This window comes from Leptonotus elevatus, chromosome 11 (genome assembly GCF_054856555.1).
Source record: "Leptonotus elevatus isolate MCC_2025b chromosome 11, RoL_Lele_1.0, whole genome shotgun sequence".
Lineage (NCBI taxonomy): Eukaryota > Metazoa > Chordata > Actinopteri > Syngnathiformes > Syngnathidae > Leptonotus > Leptonotus elevatus.
Window position 1 is genome coordinate 11,891,401 of NC_141249.1, and position 17,849 is coordinate 11,909,249.

A 17,849-nucleotide genomic window follows, 5' to 3' on the forward strand; every position below is an offset into this window, starting at 1 on the left:
ATAATGTTAAATATATATATATATTATATATAGTATAATTTTTTTTCACCATGAATGTGTCTGTGACAAGAGCAGAGACAAGAATTTACAAAGTCATATAACATCGTCTAATTTTTGTTTATGAACGAAAATATCTATGGATTTTAGTCCAGTTTCATTAAGTACATTTTCGTCTTGTCTTCATTAGTCGACGGAAATGCATGCTGATTTAGTCCGTTATTAAAAATTTGCATTTTTTTTCTGAAATTAACACTAGTCCAAAGTGAATATATCAAAAGTAATTTTGAGTTCATTAAACTTAATATATTCACCCAAATTAAGTTAATCCAAATAGACACAAATCCAAAGTATTAAGTTGAATGAACTCATAATTACTTAAACTTAATATATTCACTCCCGACTAACTTAATTAAATCGTGTGTTACCAATTGAAGTGATGGTCAACAATTCAATTTCTTTTTAGAGTGTATAAACTCATTACCCTCTGCAAAAAACGCCCAATTTTAATACGGAATACTGAGTCAAATTTGTGTTGAACCTTCGGATTTTTATTCTCAATGATACATACATACTTCACTCCCTTGAGTTAAATCTTTTCAATCTCACTTTGATTTCATTTGCAAGAATCTCAATGCTTCAATTAGTCTTTATTGTTCAATAGTGCAGTGTTCTCATTTCTGCCATTCCGCGTGTTCTCGTAGTGAGCAATCACTCAAGTGCCCAAAAAAAAAAAAAGGTGAAGACAAATGTTTCCATACAAGGCAGGCTTCCACAATAATGGAGGACTTCAGTCATAAGCAGGAAGGGAAAACCTCTCTTCTTCATCAACAGCAAAATAATCTCACTCTGGTGGAAATATTATACACACTTCACACCTTTCTAATATGTAAAATATTAAATTAATATCACACATTGCAATTCATATTACAGTGAATGAAATACTGATGAAAAAAAAATCCATGTGAAAATAACCAACATGTCCATTTGCATTTATGGTAGCTGTGGATTTGAAGGCACATCCTTGGCAAAACGTTCTTCCGTCATGACGGGACCTGCATGGCGGAAAAAACACACACAAATGAATTCAAGCACTTGGGAATGGCCAAAGCCGTCGTACGTTTCATCATCATTGGTCGCTGATGATGTAGCCTGAGCAAAGAGGGTCATTACTGGTCACTTATCGCTAATCTCGATCACAAAAATGATGACTCAACCGCACGTCACTTAAAAGAGCCCTTCAAGTGAGATATACGTTTTGACAGATTCGCACAGAAGAAACCTCATTACGTGATTCACTCAAAGTCGTGTGTCAGCCCTGTCAATTTTCTCATCACCAAATATCATAAGAGAAATATATATATATATATTTTTTAAAAAAAACATGAAAAAAAGAAGTGAAGTATGATGCAGCAATCACTCACCAGTTGCTTCTAATTGCGTCTTCTGAGAGCACTTAATTGAGTCACGAAGGATTCAGGACCAGACTGCACTGAATGTGAAGCTAACCCGCTGTCATAACACATGGCTCCAGATTCTCAATTATTATTCTTGCTCCCCAAATGTTGCCTTTGGCATGAAATGGCTACGTTGGGTGCCCAAAAAAAAGCTTTAGGATGCATATTCACATGAACAGCGACATGCGTTCAGTATACCGGTAGCCGCATGCTAATGCTAATGCTACTGTTATGACTCCTAAAACGTCAACAAGTTTTACTTTTTAGTTTAAAAAAGGCTTACTTTAACCGGGATCTCACTCTGCTTTGTGGCCAAGGTCAGTCATTGCACCTATTGGTGTCGAGCAAAAGAAAGCCTCCACGCCGGCGGGTTCAGTGGCGCCCTAAAGCTAAGCTAACCTGTAGCGACCTCTCTGTGGCAAACAGCTTTCTTTTTTTTTTTGCCACGTGTGATGGCGTGAGATAGACGCTAACCACAGAAGTTTGATCCAGTTTTTTTTTTGTAAAAAAAAAAGAAAAAAATTACATTTGATCCAGTGCCAAGATGGGCTACACTGACCGTACTGCTGACTAAAGCTTATTAAGTGGCTTCAAATACTGTTTCTCAATGTACAATTGCGAGGAATTTGAGGATTTCATCATCTACAGCACATAGTGTCAGCTAAAGATTCAGATTAAAAAAAACAAAAAAACATATATCAACACCCAGAAATGCTGTGGTCAGACGAGTCCACATTTCACTTTCATTTTTCGGGAAATCAGGTATGTCCCTGCGTATTTCAGTAAGACACATTCTGCCTGTGTTATGTTAGCATGGTTTCGTAGTAAAAGTACACAGTAAATCTATAGTTAATTTGAATCTATTTAGTAGGGAAAGCCCAATATTCAGCATTTTATGAATATCGGCATCAGCCTCTTTTTTGTTTTGATGGCCGATATATTAAAAACTGTTATTTTTGCTCCGATGGGAAACTTTTTTCGTCCGTCTGCTCCTAGTCAGCAGCTGTTGACGCCCACAGCACCATCTGATTGGTTGCAGCCAATAAGCAGCAATTAACGGCTATTAGCCCGCAAGCTAACGGCTAGCTTTGCTGATTAGCAGCTATTTAGGAGTTAGCGTGCGGGTGAATGGTTAGCCCGCGAGCTAACTGGTTAGCTCGTGACTTAATGGCTATTAGGTTAGCCTGTGAGCTGTTAGCTCGCGTGCTAACTTAATAGCCGTTTTTTTTAGCAGGTATTTAGGAGTTATTCAGGGGTTAGCGTGTGGGTGAAGGGTTAGCCCGCGAATTAGTGGCTATTTGGTAGTTGGCATTATCGTGATGATGCAAAAGCTGATGGCAAACAAAAAACCTTTAACATGTTGCAAACCACAAAAGCTGTTTAATAAACATGTACTTGAAGGCATTTAAGCAGTCAAGTGCTGGAGTTTTTATTATTATTTTGTTATTTAACATTTTGACACCAACTTTTTTCCCCCCCTGCAAATGTATATCGGCTTCAGATATCGGTTATCGGCCTCCCTGACTACCGATATTCGGTATCAGTATAGGCCCTGAAAAAAGCATATCGGTCTATCTCTAGTATTTAAAGTAAATTGGACTCTATTTACCAAATAGACTCAGTTTTAGATTAATATTTACAAAAAAAATAGATAAATAAAAGTCACTCAACGGTTGAGGAACGAACTCACAGCCTTCAGCTTGGGAGACTGCCACTGAACCACCTGAGCTATGCCACTCTTACTGTTTACATTACTTAAGAGGAGGCCAACATTGTTTTTTGGTCTCTTGGAGTGACGAAGATTCCATCTGACACGAGCGATATACTAACACACAGCAGGAGCTGCGTGGCGCAGGGAGAATATTGGCAGTCTCCCAAGCCGAAGGTTGTGAATTTGTTCCTCAACTCAATTCTTTATTTTACTCTCTTCCAAGTGTAAATATTACTCTAAATTTTCTAAATTAAATGACATTTACTCTACAGAATTTACAGTGTACTTGGCCTGCCAGCAGTCCAGACCTGTCTCCCATTGAAAATTTGTGGCACATTATGAAGTGCAAAATAAGACAATGGAGACGTTTATTTATAATATGCAATGAAATATAATGTATTTTGTATTATACTGAGAGGTGTTTCGTGCAGTAGTGTAAACATTAAAAGTCAGTATCATTTCAAACCAAGCATCACTTTTCCTGCAAAGGCTGACATTAAGTTGCAGCTCTTGCATTGGATCGTATTTGACTGTGCAGTCACACTTAATCAAATCGTCCCAAGAGTGTATAAGCATATTTTCAATAAACAACAGGTACCATAGAGTTGATCAACAAAACAATCAGCTTTCCATTATAATGTCAACTTCAGTCTAAGACAACCATGTCACGTTGACAACTCAAGTACTGTTACAAATAACACTGTGATAGATGAATATGAATCTAATGCCGCAGAGATACAATTACCAAAACACACGTGTATTATTTCCTCCTTGACAATTCCAAGAATGAAGAAACATTCATTCTGTCAGAGCTTGTGAATTTGCCCTTCTTTCAAGGCAACAATAATAAATTGCACCTTTTACACGCCTAAGAAAATTTGGAGCCACTTTGCCAGAAAGTGTTGAACTCATTTGCTCCCAAAAACGTATAAATCACATGCTTAAAGAAGGAAAAATGGAAGCACAAAGAGATTATAGAACAACACTTTGCTGCTAACAACTCCAAGGAAATGTGGGACACCATGAGGAGGATCACCAACTTGACTCCTGCTCAAAAAGGTCTCAGCACCTTAAATGACCTCCAGAAGGCAAGGGAGCTGAATTACTTTTATTTAAGATTCGAAACTCAGGACTTCTCCTCTGAATGTGGGGAGGTCCTGAGGTCCATTTCAGTGAATGAGGAGGACTCAAGGCTGGTGATTCATCCCCATGATGTCCAATCTGCTTTTAGGTCTGTCTGCACAAAAAAGGCCTCAGGACCGGATGGGATATCTATCTGCCTTTCTGCTAAAATCAGCTGGAGGGTACATGTTGGAAGTCTCTGCTCCAAACTCCAACAGTGTCTCTATTTCCTACGCAGACTTAGGGTCTATGGAGTAGAGCAGAGGATCATGCTGTTGTTCTACCGGGCTGCATTGGAAAGTATCATCAGATACGGCATTGCGGCCTGGTACGGCAACCTGACTGTGCAGTCAAGGTCACAGATTGCCGGTCTGGTGCGGACTGCCATGAAGATCATGGGGGTCAGGAATCATCCTTCCCTACAGATGCTTTATGAGTGGTCCGTCACCGGACTGGCACAGAAAATTGTTACTGACCCAACTCACATTCTGCATCATGAGTTCCAGCTACTGCCTTCCGGCAGGAGATTCAGGGCCCCCAGAACCAGGCTGAACCGCTACAAGAACTCATTCCTGCCAACATCCATCAAACTGCTTAACAACCGACATTAACTCAGTACAATAGATATATGGTGCAATGTTGTGTGTGTCATGTATATATATATATATATATATATATATATATATATATATATATATATATATTTAGGAGTGTGTGTGTGTATATGGGTGCGTGCAGTCCTCATGTATGTACTTCTCTATACATGTATACTTCTGTGAAGATTTCTTATTGCTGCACTTCTTATTTAACTTTAATTTATCTCTTTCTATTCTGTTGTTTCTTCCTTACTGTAACTGCAGCTGGACGGAGTCCAGGAAAAAGTTCCCCACGGGGAAAATAAAAGTATATCGTATCGTATCGTATCGTATCGTAAATACGTTCTATTTTAAATATTACCACGGTCCCAAAAAACGTTTTTAATATGCTCTTTTTTTATGCTAGAGCATACAGAAGACTTTGATGCAGCCTCTGAACTAAAGAGAAAGCTTAAAGCAATGATAGTTATTACAAAAACGGCCAGCAGGTGGCAGCAGACTATAAGAGATCAACCAGGGCCACGTTGCAAAAAGGTGTTTTAAACAGATTTATGAATAATAATGATAAAACTTATATTATATTAGCTATATTCTAATGCTAATTGCTGCAAAACGGAAACAGATAGAAATGTATTTTTTTTTCCCTGATGAAAGTAGAGGCAATAATCTTTCATGTTTCTATAGCAATAGAACACAATATTCTGTGGGCCTTGCAAAATCAGTCAAAATTCAGTAAAACAGCCGGGAGCGAAGGGGGTTGCTTCAGTGAAAATGGATGGGAGTGAATGAGTTAAAGAAGTAATATAGAGCTTTCAAAATTAATTGTAGTAATTGATTATTAAATCAATCGACAACTATTTTAATAATAGCCGAGTAACCGTTTGGAGCCATTTTTTTAAATTTTAAATTGTCCAAATTTTGTGATTTCAACAGTAATTATTCATTGATTTCTGTAGTTCTTCATGAAAGAAGATCGATTATCTTCTACGTTTAATCAAAATAAGACATTTGCAAACATCAGTTTTTACTTTGGAAAACGACAACATAGTACATCAACCCCCCCCTTTTTTTTTTAATCACTATACGAATAAGATGTACGAAATAAACACCAAATCACTGATCAATAAACATTAATCATAGAAAAATGCTTTTGTAACATACTTTAATGAAAAATTCAAATGAATCAAATTAGTCGATTAATCGATTGAATAATCGACAGATTAATCGATTCTAAAAATATTCGATAGCACTAAAGTAATAGGTGAATATGTAAACTATTTTGAACATGGGTCTGTAATGGGTTTTCTCAAGCATCTTTAGCAAGGAACTTGTTTACAAGCAACATTATGGTGATGCTCCACACTTGAATGAACGTTTACCGTATGCGCCTCAGTGCTGCGGTTTTGGTAAGCAATGGTGATGAAATTGGATTTCTATGAGCTGAGATAATAACACATTGCCCCATCTCCTCTGTCATTAGAACACAAAGTGTTGCATTTAGAAGAACAAACAATTTATTACCACAAAATTCAATATGCATGTGGGACAGTTTCACCTCAGTAGCCTCAAGATAATATGACATGTTTGGCTCAGCAGAACCTGAGACCACATTAGAATTAATCAGTTGGCAAAAAAAGTGAAGGATATTTGTTTTTGTGTTTTTGTGTGTCTGACACTGTAAAATACATTCGTCTTCCTGCCTTGCCTATCCCTTAATAACCTCTGCCAAGGCTATAAAACAGCTCGTATTATTATTTATTTATTGATTATGAGTAGACTTTCAGCGGTGGTTAACTCATTCACTGCCATTGACGGCTATAGACGTCAAAAATACATTTGAACTATTTCTATTAGTTTAACATTTTTTTCCACTTTTGTTAACAAGAGAATGAAAACCTAGATTTTTTTTATTGTACATTTAGAACAGATATAAAATGTGTGATTAATCGTGAGTTAACTATTGAAGTCATGCGATTAATTACAATTAAAATGTTTAATCGTAATTAACTAAAAACTCATAGAAATAGTTCAAATGAATTTTTGACGTCTATAGCCGTCAACTGTAGCGAATGAGTTAAGAACGCCGCCTGTCACTATGGGTTTCCCTTGAGCAAGGCATAAAATCCTTAAAAAAAAAAGTGCTCCATGGTGTACAACAATGAATGTTTCCATTACGGAACCCGCACACTGACGCAATGAAATGCATAGCAACACTTAATAAATAAAACGTGAGCTGTAGGATGAGAAGACGTAAGGCAAAACCAAGTTGCATGTGGATCTGCTCCCAATTGCACATTTGGCAACAATATACATTCAGTATAGTAAATCCTATTTGGTATGAAGTTTATATATCTGTCAGGTTTAAATTGGTTGTGTTTATGTAGGTTCTGATTAGATTTTCTTTGCCCTGGACGAAATGTTGATTTATTTCCACCCTGTACGGTTGTGGCTCAATGACTTAAGAGGCAATGGATGTTTAAGTGGCAGCAGGGTCGTGTAGGTTTAAAATGTCGGCCTGATAGATCGGCGGTCTCTGGTTTGAATCTCTGCCTTCCTGTGTGGCGTTTACATGTTCTCCTATTGCTTGTTTGGGTTTCCTTTCAGGTACTCATTCCGGCTCCCTCTCAGATTCCAAAATCATGCATGTTAGGTTCAATGACAGTTTTGGAATTTTTGCATGCTGACTATTGATGGAAATATCTTATAAAGTTGTGATCAAGAATGTAAATGGTCAAATCAACGCAGAAGTTTTTTTGCTTGGTTTTGTAGAAAAAAAAAGTCTACTCTTACTCATCTGAAAGGATGTGACAGTCACTATGCAAAAGGAAAGCGTTCTTAAGCCAAGCATTGAAAACATAACAGTTATCATGCATGACTCGTTGCTATCCAGACTTATACAAATATGGACATGTGCCATTAGTAGCACTTGATTATTAATTGGCCTTACTACTTAAATAAAAATAATATCTCTTGTTTTCAACTTACATATGATATCTATGATTGTGTGCAGAGTGGACTCATTGCTAATCGTGTCAGCAATCTGGCACATCTTTTATAATCTGAAAAACAAAAGAAGAAAAGTTATTAGTAAAGAGCAAATTTATATATATATATATATATATATATTAGGGGCATCAAAATTAGTGCGTTAAATTTGAGTTAATTTAAAGTTTCTTTAACGCCACTCATTTTTTTTTAATGACCGCCCCTTACTTGGAAATCCTGTACTGGGGGAATTCCAGTCGCAACGCAGCAGACACATCCACGTCTAAATTTAGCAGTAATAAATGTAATAATAATGCATATATTTGTGGAGACTGGGGTCAAGTTGTATTTTACAATTTAAAAAATGCGCAGAATTTCACAAGTTACTTCATCTTAATGTTTAGATGACTCTTAAAATGAAAAGAAAAATGCACCGAGCTGTCACCAACGTCTTACGAATGCAATTATGCCATCTAGTGGCAGAAAAATGACCTCAACACAAATCAATGTCACACTCGTTTTTTTACAGTACAGAATCTTTTTCATTTTAACTCAATTAATTATTACAAAATATTTGCCATATTTCTATTAGTTTAACTTTTTTTTTTTTTTTTTTAAAGAATATACACAAAGTATTCACTCAATTGTCACATTGTTTGCATAAAAGTTGTGATTAATCATGAGTTAACTACTGAAGCCATAAGGCGGAAGAAAAGGTTCATGGTCCATTTTTTATTTTTAGTACTCACGATAGGGGGCTAAAGGCCTTTAAATCGCAGATCGAATCCCCCCTGATCAGTACAACACAATAGGATCTTGTTCAAGTGAACAAGGCTCTACAGTTGAATGTTCAACTCAACTCAACTCAACTTTATTTATAAAGAACTTTAAAAACAACCATCACTGCATACACAGTGCTGTGCATGGAGAAAAAAATGGACATAAAAATGAAAACAATAAATTAACAAGATAAAAACACCATACGCCACTAAAACAATTAAAATGGACAGAAAAAAGCTGGATTTAACAACAGCACCAATTTATCGTTTCAATTCAAAATCATATCGGCCTAATGTGCTGATACCTACATTTAAACTGATGTTATTTTCGAGTAAAAGTATCACACTCTTGAGTAAGACTTAATTTTTATCTATCAGTTTGTGATCCAACAACTTTGTTTTGATGCGTTCATAACGAGAAAAAACATCCGCGATTACTTCCAGATGTTAATTCCTTCGATCCTAAGTATAAACATCCAGAAGAAAAAGACTCTGCAAAACGACAATGAAGGCTATTTCGATATCAGCCATATTGGAAATTGTGTCTGTCATCAATAATAGTTGAATGCAAATGCATTGGAATAATGTGTTGGGAGTTTACCAAGCGTCGCGGTTACGATTGCAATTTTAGAGACAACTAGACAACTAACACATTTCACAATACCACATTTTCCGAGATTGAATACATACATGCTGGTCTTGAGCAATCTCTTGTGTTGTGATAAAGTCGGTCAAAGTGTGTTCTGCATTCCGATGAGAACTTGACTGGTCCTGCTTAACACAAAAGGTTTCATCAGACAAAACAACAACAAGCTTCTGGGCCTCATAGTGACGTTTTGCACAGAGAAAAAAAAAAGTGGCACTGTAAACGGGTCAATTGGTTCGAATAGATTTAGCGAACAGAAGAATCGAACGGTCGTTTGCGAATCCAAATTTGATTTAAGCTTGCAGATTTTCACACCACTAATGAAGTCTATCCGGGTCCTGAGACAAATAATCAGCTTAACCTCGTGTCGCTGTTCACTTAAATCTCTCAGCTTCAGACCATGTGCCGTTTCTCGACATTGCTGCCTTATAAGTCTCAAACACACAGCAGCTCAAAGTTTTCTGCCTTAGTCATATTGGAAGTTGGCTAGAGCAGTACAAATTGTTTCTCAAATGCTCCAGGCCATTCTTGCTTGAGAAAAGGACCGCATATGCGATGCTTGATCTGTGTGCCAAACTTAAATAGTTTTACGATAGTTTAAAAGGCGGCAGAGAGCTTTCATCATCAATCATGAAATGGAACTCTTGGCTTTAGTTTTCTTACCTGTGAAATGCTGAATGAACTTGTGTTTCATGTTTAGATCTCGAGGAACAATTTCTGGAAAGTGAAATGAGCATTTGTTAGTACATTTTCAGCCATTTATTCTTCACACATTTATATTACGATAAAGCCCTTCTCGTATGCAGGTCTGCTTGGACCCATTGGACTCTATTTTCATTGTCATTCATAAACATGTGAACAGTGAGCATGAAACCCTCTAATTGACCATATTGTTGTTGTTGTTATTATTATTATTATTATTATTATTATTATATATAAAATTGTCACCCTCTTAAAAAAATTGCCTAGGTCATTTTTTTGCAATTTTTTTTGTGTGCTTAAATCATCTCCTCATGATGCAAATGGTTATTTTTTTTGTGTTTCCTGAAAAATCTGGGAAGAAAATGACATAGGCAATTATTTTAAGAAGGTGTCAATATATAATAATAATAATAATAATAATAATAATAATAATAATAATAATAATAATAATAATAATAATACAGACAAACCGGACATTTTCATTAATTCAATAATACGGAAGCAGGATTCTCACTTTAAAGTCAGAATACTGACTTTAAAGAGAGAATTCTGACTTTAAAGCAACAGTAAGGAACTTTCAGTTTATGTTGATTATGTGGTAATGTTATGCCTGAAGGAAGATCACATTTCCCATGAGGACAAGCGCATTGCGTCATTTTATTTTATTTTATTTTTATTTTTTTTAGCTCAAATTGACTTCCATCTTTGTAATGAATGGGGAAAGGGAGAAGTGACGTATGCCATAAAGCAGTCAGCACATTTGTAGTTTTTTGTGTGGCAGTGCTCCTACCGTCGTCCTCAAAGTTGCTTAGTGCCAGTAAAAATGATACAGACCCCGTCAGGCCATGGCAAAGGTACCATTCAACTAGTTTTAAGAGTTATTAAAATATTTTATTAAGGTTGAAAAGTTCCTTAGTGCTACTTTAAAGTGACAATTCGCACTTTAAAGTCAGAATTCTGAGATTAAAGTGAGAATCCTGCCAAACTTTTTTTTTCTGTCTTCACTGGCCCTAATCCTCTTCCGTAATATTATTATTGATATTGATTAATATATTATATTATTGAATAATAAATAATTTATTATATTGTTGAATTCATGAAAATGCTGGGTTTTCATTGTGGGACAAATGGGAGGCGGCATGCACCATGTTTTTACCATGACTGCTAGACTGCGGGCTGCCCCCAATCGATCGCAAGGAGTATAGGGAAAGAAGAAAGGCGTTTTTTTGTGTGTGTGTGTGCAACTGCATGTTATTATTGTTATATAATTTAAAAAAAATAATAATTCTAAAAGAAAAAATTATGTTGTTTTATGTACCTCACCTGCTGAGCGTTCAATTACGGTCCTTAGTTGTACCGGTGGCCCAGAATCCTACCTTAGCGTTCTGCGCTCACAAACAGGAGGGTGTGGGTTCGATCGCCGCCCACCCCATTAAAACAAAACTTATATTATGTCATTATTTGTCAAGTAAAACTTCAAAAGAGACTTATGTTTGGAAATGAAAATATGGTCACCTTAACATTGGGAGATTCTTACACTCCCAACACCTGTTGTATTGTACAATGGACTTTTCAGAGTAATCCACAACATTTCACGAGTCGCCCGTGACTCCTCGCTGACCCCGGAGTGTGTCTGAATTTTGGCCAAGGGTCGCTCACATTCATCAGGGAGGGTGCAGCCACTGACCTTGCCTGCTTTGAAATTTGGGGATTAATACAGGAAGGTAAAAAGGAAGAATGCGGAATAATGCTTATATTACTCTATGATCTGGAGATCTAATAAAAGGAAATTGATGAAAAAAAATTCCCATATTAGGCTGATGTTGAGCGGTTCAAATCTATTGTGAAGTAAGTATGCTAAAATGATGGATATCTGTTGTGTGGAGTCAATTACTGGAAAGTAGTTTTTGTTGTAAGCATCGACATTAACCAGGTCTCTTTCACACGGTGCATGCTAACAGGCTAAAGAGCTTATTGTATGGGGAATTTAATGCTCATCATAATAAGTCTGCGCAAGTAGCCATGTGGCCTAACATTCATGAGGGCCAGACTCAGGAACACGCTGTACGCTGAGTGTGGATTAAAGATATGGCCACCACAGCCAAATACTTCTTTTGCCAGTAAACTTGATCTAGATTTATAATAATAATAAAAAAAAACATTTGAATACAGTGAAACATTTAAGGGTTGTGTAAAATACAGTATTATATGTAAAATTGTAATATTCTTAACTGTCATACAAGCGAATATATCAAATGAAAATACTATACAGTCAAGCTAAAAAAAACAATACCAACATTCACTGTTGTTTTATGATACTGTAATGCAAAAGTGACTCATCTCATGCATTTCACACACTTGTAAAAGGTTGTTAACCGCAGTAAAACCCTTTAACTGGGAAAAGCTAATCTTTTGTTTGGGCTCTGGGATGGGGATTATTGTGCCGCTTGAATACCGCTTCAGAAGCACAGCAAATGTTATTCAATTGATCTGCCTTGCTTCAAACTGTAACCAAGGTTAATTATTTGAATCTTTGGCTGAATCAGGACTCTTGAGTCCCAGTCTCCATTAGCCCGGATATTATGAGTGTTCTGGTTGGCTTCTATTCATTTCCCCAAAGCCATAAAATGGTTGGCTTCGAAAAAGTTTGGATCCACCATCTGGCATTTCAGGAGGAAGCAGCACACCATCGACATATTGGGGATGAGGTGCCGCTAACCTCAACTCGAGACGTGGATTGGTGAGAATGCCACCGAACCGCCTTCCCACACGGAAGCAGAACCTGTAGTCTCTAAGGCGGGCTTTCTTACCGCTAGGGTTGAAGTCACCGATGTGATTATAAAGCTTCTTTATGGCCCGGCCCCAGGAGTGGATGACATCCAACCAGAGTTCCTAATAATCCTGGCTGGCACGTCTGTGCAATACCGCAAAGACGTGGACATGAACGGACAAACCGGGATCTTGTTGGGGGTGTTGGGATGCACAGTACAGGCCGTTCGGTCCCCGTACAACTGGTGTTTGGTCCGCATTACTAGTAGTCAGTCAGATTTGTTTCCAATAAGGTCTGGCCTCTGCCAAGGCTACCTTGTGGTTCTGTGGGCTTCATCAAGACGCTACCTTCAACTCTCGTTGGATTGGTTCACAGTCGGGATGAGAATCAGCAGCTCCAAATCTAAGACCATGGTACTCGGTCGGAAAAAGGTGTGGAGTGAGGAAAGAATGGAGCAGATCAACCGGAGTGATGCCGACTCTATCAGTTTGTCGTGGTGAAGAAGGAGCAGAGCCGGGAGCTCTCGATTGGTCTACCTACGTTCCTACTCTCACAAGCTGTTTCTTAGACATGGGCTGGAAAGCTCGGTCATCCAGCCGCTGCTCCTCTGCATCGAAGGAGCCAGAGGTGGCTTGGGCATCTTTTCGGGATGCCTCCTAGACGCCTCCTTGGACAGGTGTTGCGGGACATGTCCCATTGGCAGCAAGTCCTGGTGACGCCCCAGGACACGCTGGAGGGACTACTTCTCTTGGATGGCCTGGGAACGCCTTGGGATCCTTTGCCGGAGGAGCTCGACGAAGTGTCCGGGGGAGAGGGAAGTCTGGGCTTTCCTGCTTATACTGCTGCCCTTGCGACCCAACACCGGTTAAGCAGAAGAAGATGGATGGACAAAAATGTGACATTTGGACAGGGTTGTGTAGATTTTTTTTTAAATATATACTGTAACTGACATTGTTGTCTAAAGCCACATACTACATACAATACACGAAGACTTGATGGATCCTTCCAGTCAACGACTTTGCATCAAAGCAACACAACTTCATCGGAATCCAAAACATCTATCATTGCGTGAGCACCGCACTTTGGTAGCGTGTCACGCATCATTTGCTGATATGCTTAATTTTGTATCCTCAAAAGATAAATTCCATCCGCCCACTGGTCTGAGAAAGGTGCTTTTCCAATTGCACAGGCTGATGTGAGACTTTGAGCTTGTATGCTTGAGCACAACCTCTCCGACGCGAGCAGACTCGCTGGCATGTTGGGGAGAAGCTCAACAGCAGACAAAGTGCATTACTTCCATTTAATGAAGTCCTACTGCACATGCTTGACCAATGAGGATTCATCATCGTCTCTCAGGCGATATTCGTCTCCAGTTTTAATTGATGTTTCAAAATATGAGGTCTAAGCCCAACTGCTCAAATGTCCATATATGTAAGTAAGGACATAAAGTTTCCCTTTCATAGGTCTCAAACTCAGGTTGTCAAGGGCCGCAGTCTTAACATGATTTAGAGATTTCCCCTCTTCCAACACAGGTTTCTGCAAAGCTTTCTGATGAGCTGATATTTTGAATCAGGTGTGTTGGTGGAGGGGAAACCTCTAATACATGCAGGACTATGGCCCTTTTCAACTCGACAGGAGTTCAAGACCTATGCTTAAGATCTACATAAAAACGACATAACCGCCCCACCCCCCAAAAAATAATTAGACTAGGGATGTATATGATACAGGTGTCAAACTCCGGTCCTCGGGGGCCGCAGTCCTGCAGGTTTTGGAGGTTTCCCTCTTCCAACACAAGCTGATTCCAATCAGCAGGATCGTTATCAGGCTTACACAGAGCTTGATTTTATATCAGCTGTGTTGGAGAAGGGACACATCCAAAGCCTGCAGGACTCCGGCCCTCGAGGACCGGAGTTTGACACCTATGCAGTAGCAGGTGTTATTTAATTAGACCCACTGGGCCACTAAGTCGAGGCCACTTTCAATAACTTTTCCTCGTCCTAAATACTTTCTCGCACTACAGATATGAAGCCTGGATACAGAAACTCTTCTTGCCAAGACATTTGGGACAATTTTACATTTACGCCTTTGTGGGAATAGTTTGAAGAAGGCCTTTTTGACTTCACTTTACTTTACTTTGGGAAAAGAGTCCCAAGTGCCTCATCCAATCAGCTCCCTCAGCCACGTGTGTCTTGTCGAAGTGTCTCTCGTCTTGACGGTACTAAATGCTGCATTCGAGGAAGGTGGGAGGTCGGAGTTATCCCACTCGGATTGTCCCTGTTCCGACATCGAAGCGTTCGAGGCAAATGTCAAGATGACTGATTGCGATACATTGTTTGTTGTTCTGGTTACCGCAGTCGGTACAAATCACGTTGTGTTACATTAGCCTATTTCAAATGACTAAATTAAAGTAACAATACATAAATATGAATCTGTTTATAATCTTGTAAATTATGTTTTGCTATTCACGGTCTGTCTCACCATGCGGCTTGCCATTGTTGAGCGAAGTCAGGTTGAAGCTCGGATGTTCGGAGGGGCGTTCCCATGCTCACTTCCTGGTATGAAGTTGAAAAAGTCCAACTTCCCACTTTTCCAAATGCAGCATTAGTTCCCTGCTTTCTTTCAGTCCCGGTCAGTTCATCAGCCTTGCTTCGTCTCGTTGCTGCTTGTTTGGTGTCCTAACCCAAGTCCGAGTTGAATCTTACTTTCTACCTTGTTATTTTAAACGTGTTCATGCAGTTATTTGTTATTATTATTTTTTTATTAAATTGCTTTATCAGCACGCTTGCCTCACCACTTGCTGCACTGTGCTTGGGTCCACATCCATACAAACTTGTGACAAATAGTTGCTTCTCTATGTGGCCTGTGATTGGCTGGCAACCAGTCCAGGGTGTATGCCACCTATCGTCCAAAGGGCGGGATAGACTTTAGTTTACCTGCGACCCTAAAACAGGTTAAGTGCTATTAAAAAGATGGATGAAAATTGTACAGGTATGTTTCAGAGCTGTAAACGATAATGCTACAAAAGGATTAGTTGTGAGGGTATTGTTTTATGGGAAACTCTTCACTTATTTTATAAATTTTTTTGAATGCAAACTTTCATTTTCCCTTATCGTAAACAATTTGTCATTGTTGAACATAATCCAGTGTGAACGCAGCGACAGTCACTATTCACGCTTAGGATTCTTCGATGAATCAGTGAATGAGTCATTCACGTTTGGCACACTGCCGCTTCTCCATGATGAATTTATGCTTTCCATTTTCGCTCTCTCCATCCATCACTAAAGCACAGCTGGAACGAGGCTGACATTTTCCACTCACAGCGAGTGGAAATTCGGGAATATCGCAAACATAAACATCTCTGTTTGCCTTCAATTGCAGCAATTCCATTCATAAATCACTTAAATTGGTAATTATGATCATTTGTCTCACTCTAGGCAAATGTGCTTTTATGACAAAGTTGGACAGTTCAGACGGCGACAATGACAGCTGCCTCCCTCCCACGCCGAAATGGCAGATTATGCTTTGATCATCACTTGCTAAAAATAAATCTTATCAGCTTACCTATGAGTTTACTGTTATCCAGCCTGGGAAGATACAAAGGCTTTTCATGGGATGACAACTTCAGGTCTTGATGGGACGTGAAGAGTCCCCCACTGCAGCGCCTGGAAATGTGTTTGTCCAATTGCTGGCTGTCCCTGATCTGTAAGATTAAATCCAACAGGGGTCTTCTCTCCTGCCTGACCTCCTTGTTGTTCATGCACTGGCCGGAGGTGATGAGTAGAAGGAGGAAAGTCAGGAGTATGTGCCATTTCCTCTCCACCTGCATGACTTGGGTGCAAACCAACAAAAACTAGTCATCAGTCCATTGAATTTCAGAAGTAAAATTTGTCTTCAATGATTGAATTCAGAAAATGTTGACTTCCTGAAAATGCGCAAAAAGTAAATGTTTGTTAGTGTAGGATGTTGCAAAGTGAAACAAGTGTGACTGCACACTTACTAGTGTTGCGTGGACACAGTTCAGACGTCCTCAGATGGTTTAAGTCTTGTCCTGTTCCTGGTCGCAGCGAGCTCTTCTTCAACACAGTCTTTGGAGCAATATTCTCCCGTCTCTATTTATACGTGGAGCAGCCGGCTTCTTGGGGGTAATACAATTGATTTCGTGTGGGTGGCAAAGCAAGGTTGACATCTTTGGTGCTGTTTCTTCCCGCGGCGTTCGCTCACTTTGGCACGCTGCGCCCCTCCTTTACGCACATCCCAACTTCAACAACTCACGCTCATTTGTTTTCAAAAGGCATCCCCGTGCATGAGCATTTGACAACATCACTCCATTATCACTTTAACTCGAGGAAATAAGCACTAAGCCGAGAAACCTTCAAAAAACAAGTTGTTGCTCTTTTCTTCGCCCAGAGAAAAGTTGGATGTCGTACGTGCTGAGAGAAGTACGCGTGAGCTTCACTGACCTGTCAACGTGTAGGATGTTTGTACACCCGTGCCTGATGTCTTGTGACTGCCTTACTAGACTTTTTCCCTGACTGCATGAGCTGCGCGTTTCGGATTTATCGTTTTCCACTGCAATAAATCATGATGCGTTCACGTACGCAGCCCCGTTGTACTGTAAAATGCAAACACCATATTATTTATTTATTTATTTATTTTGCCAGCGCTACACTTCCTAATTGTACTGGCTGCATATGCTGCATAATTTACTGTATATACGGTAAATTGCTGACTCACCTGTTGCTTATAGTGGTGTCATAATTGCGCACAGAGAACGTGCAATCTACTGCATATCGTCGGAACGAATAAGCACAAATTCCACTCTTTCAAGAATTATGACGGGCAGTGACTTAATCAATTGTGTATACAGTAGCCTACTGTATGTGAATATTGTAACAAGTTGAGTTCATAAGATTATCTGCACATGTGTCTTGAGGGAGATTTTGATTTTTTTACATTTTGGGATGTACATGACTACCTAGCATGATAAAAAAAAAAAAAAAAAACTTCTTCCTACATTTTGAACTGCACTAAATAAAAACTATTCATTGATGATCTTTTTTTCATTTTTCTATTTTTTATATCTA

The 17,849-nt window shown here is 38.8% G+C and overlaps 1 protein-coding gene across 1 annotated transcript; it reads right to left on the reverse strand.

The window, feature by feature from the left end:
• Positions 1-316: 316 nt before the first annotated feature.
• On the reverse strand, positions 317-17,366 carry alkal1 (ALK and LTK ligand 1). Its single transcript, XM_086089516.1, has 6 exons — positions 16,763-17,366; positions 16,327-16,593; positions 9,957-10,010; positions 9,338-9,421; positions 7,869-7,942; positions 317-1,052 (listed from the first exon to the last, which is right to left on the reverse strand). Exons 2-5 carry the CDS (start codon positions 16,589-16,591, stop codon positions 7,878-7,880), a joined length of 468 nt encoding a protein of 155 aa, XP_085945642.1. The 5' UTR covers positions 16,592-16,593; positions 16,763-17,366; the 3' UTR covers positions 317-1,052; positions 7,869-7,877.
• Positions 17,367-17,849: the final 483 nt, after the last annotated feature.

Excerpts from the sequence above, each read along its gene's own strand:
- alkal1 (XM_086089516.1), bottom strand. The coding sequence starts at position 16,591 with ATGCAGGTGGAGAGGAAATGGCACATACTCCTGACTTTCCTCCTTCTA. Across the intron at positions 9,422-9,956 it reads GTTCATTCAGCATTTCACAG|CAGGACCAGTCAAGTTCTCA; the intron begins GTAAGAAAACTA and ends TTTTGTGTTAAG. Across the intron at positions 7,943-9,337 it reads AGATTGCTCAAGACCAGCAT|ATTATAAAAGATGTGCCAGA; the intron begins GTATGTATTCAA and ends TTTGTTTTTCAG.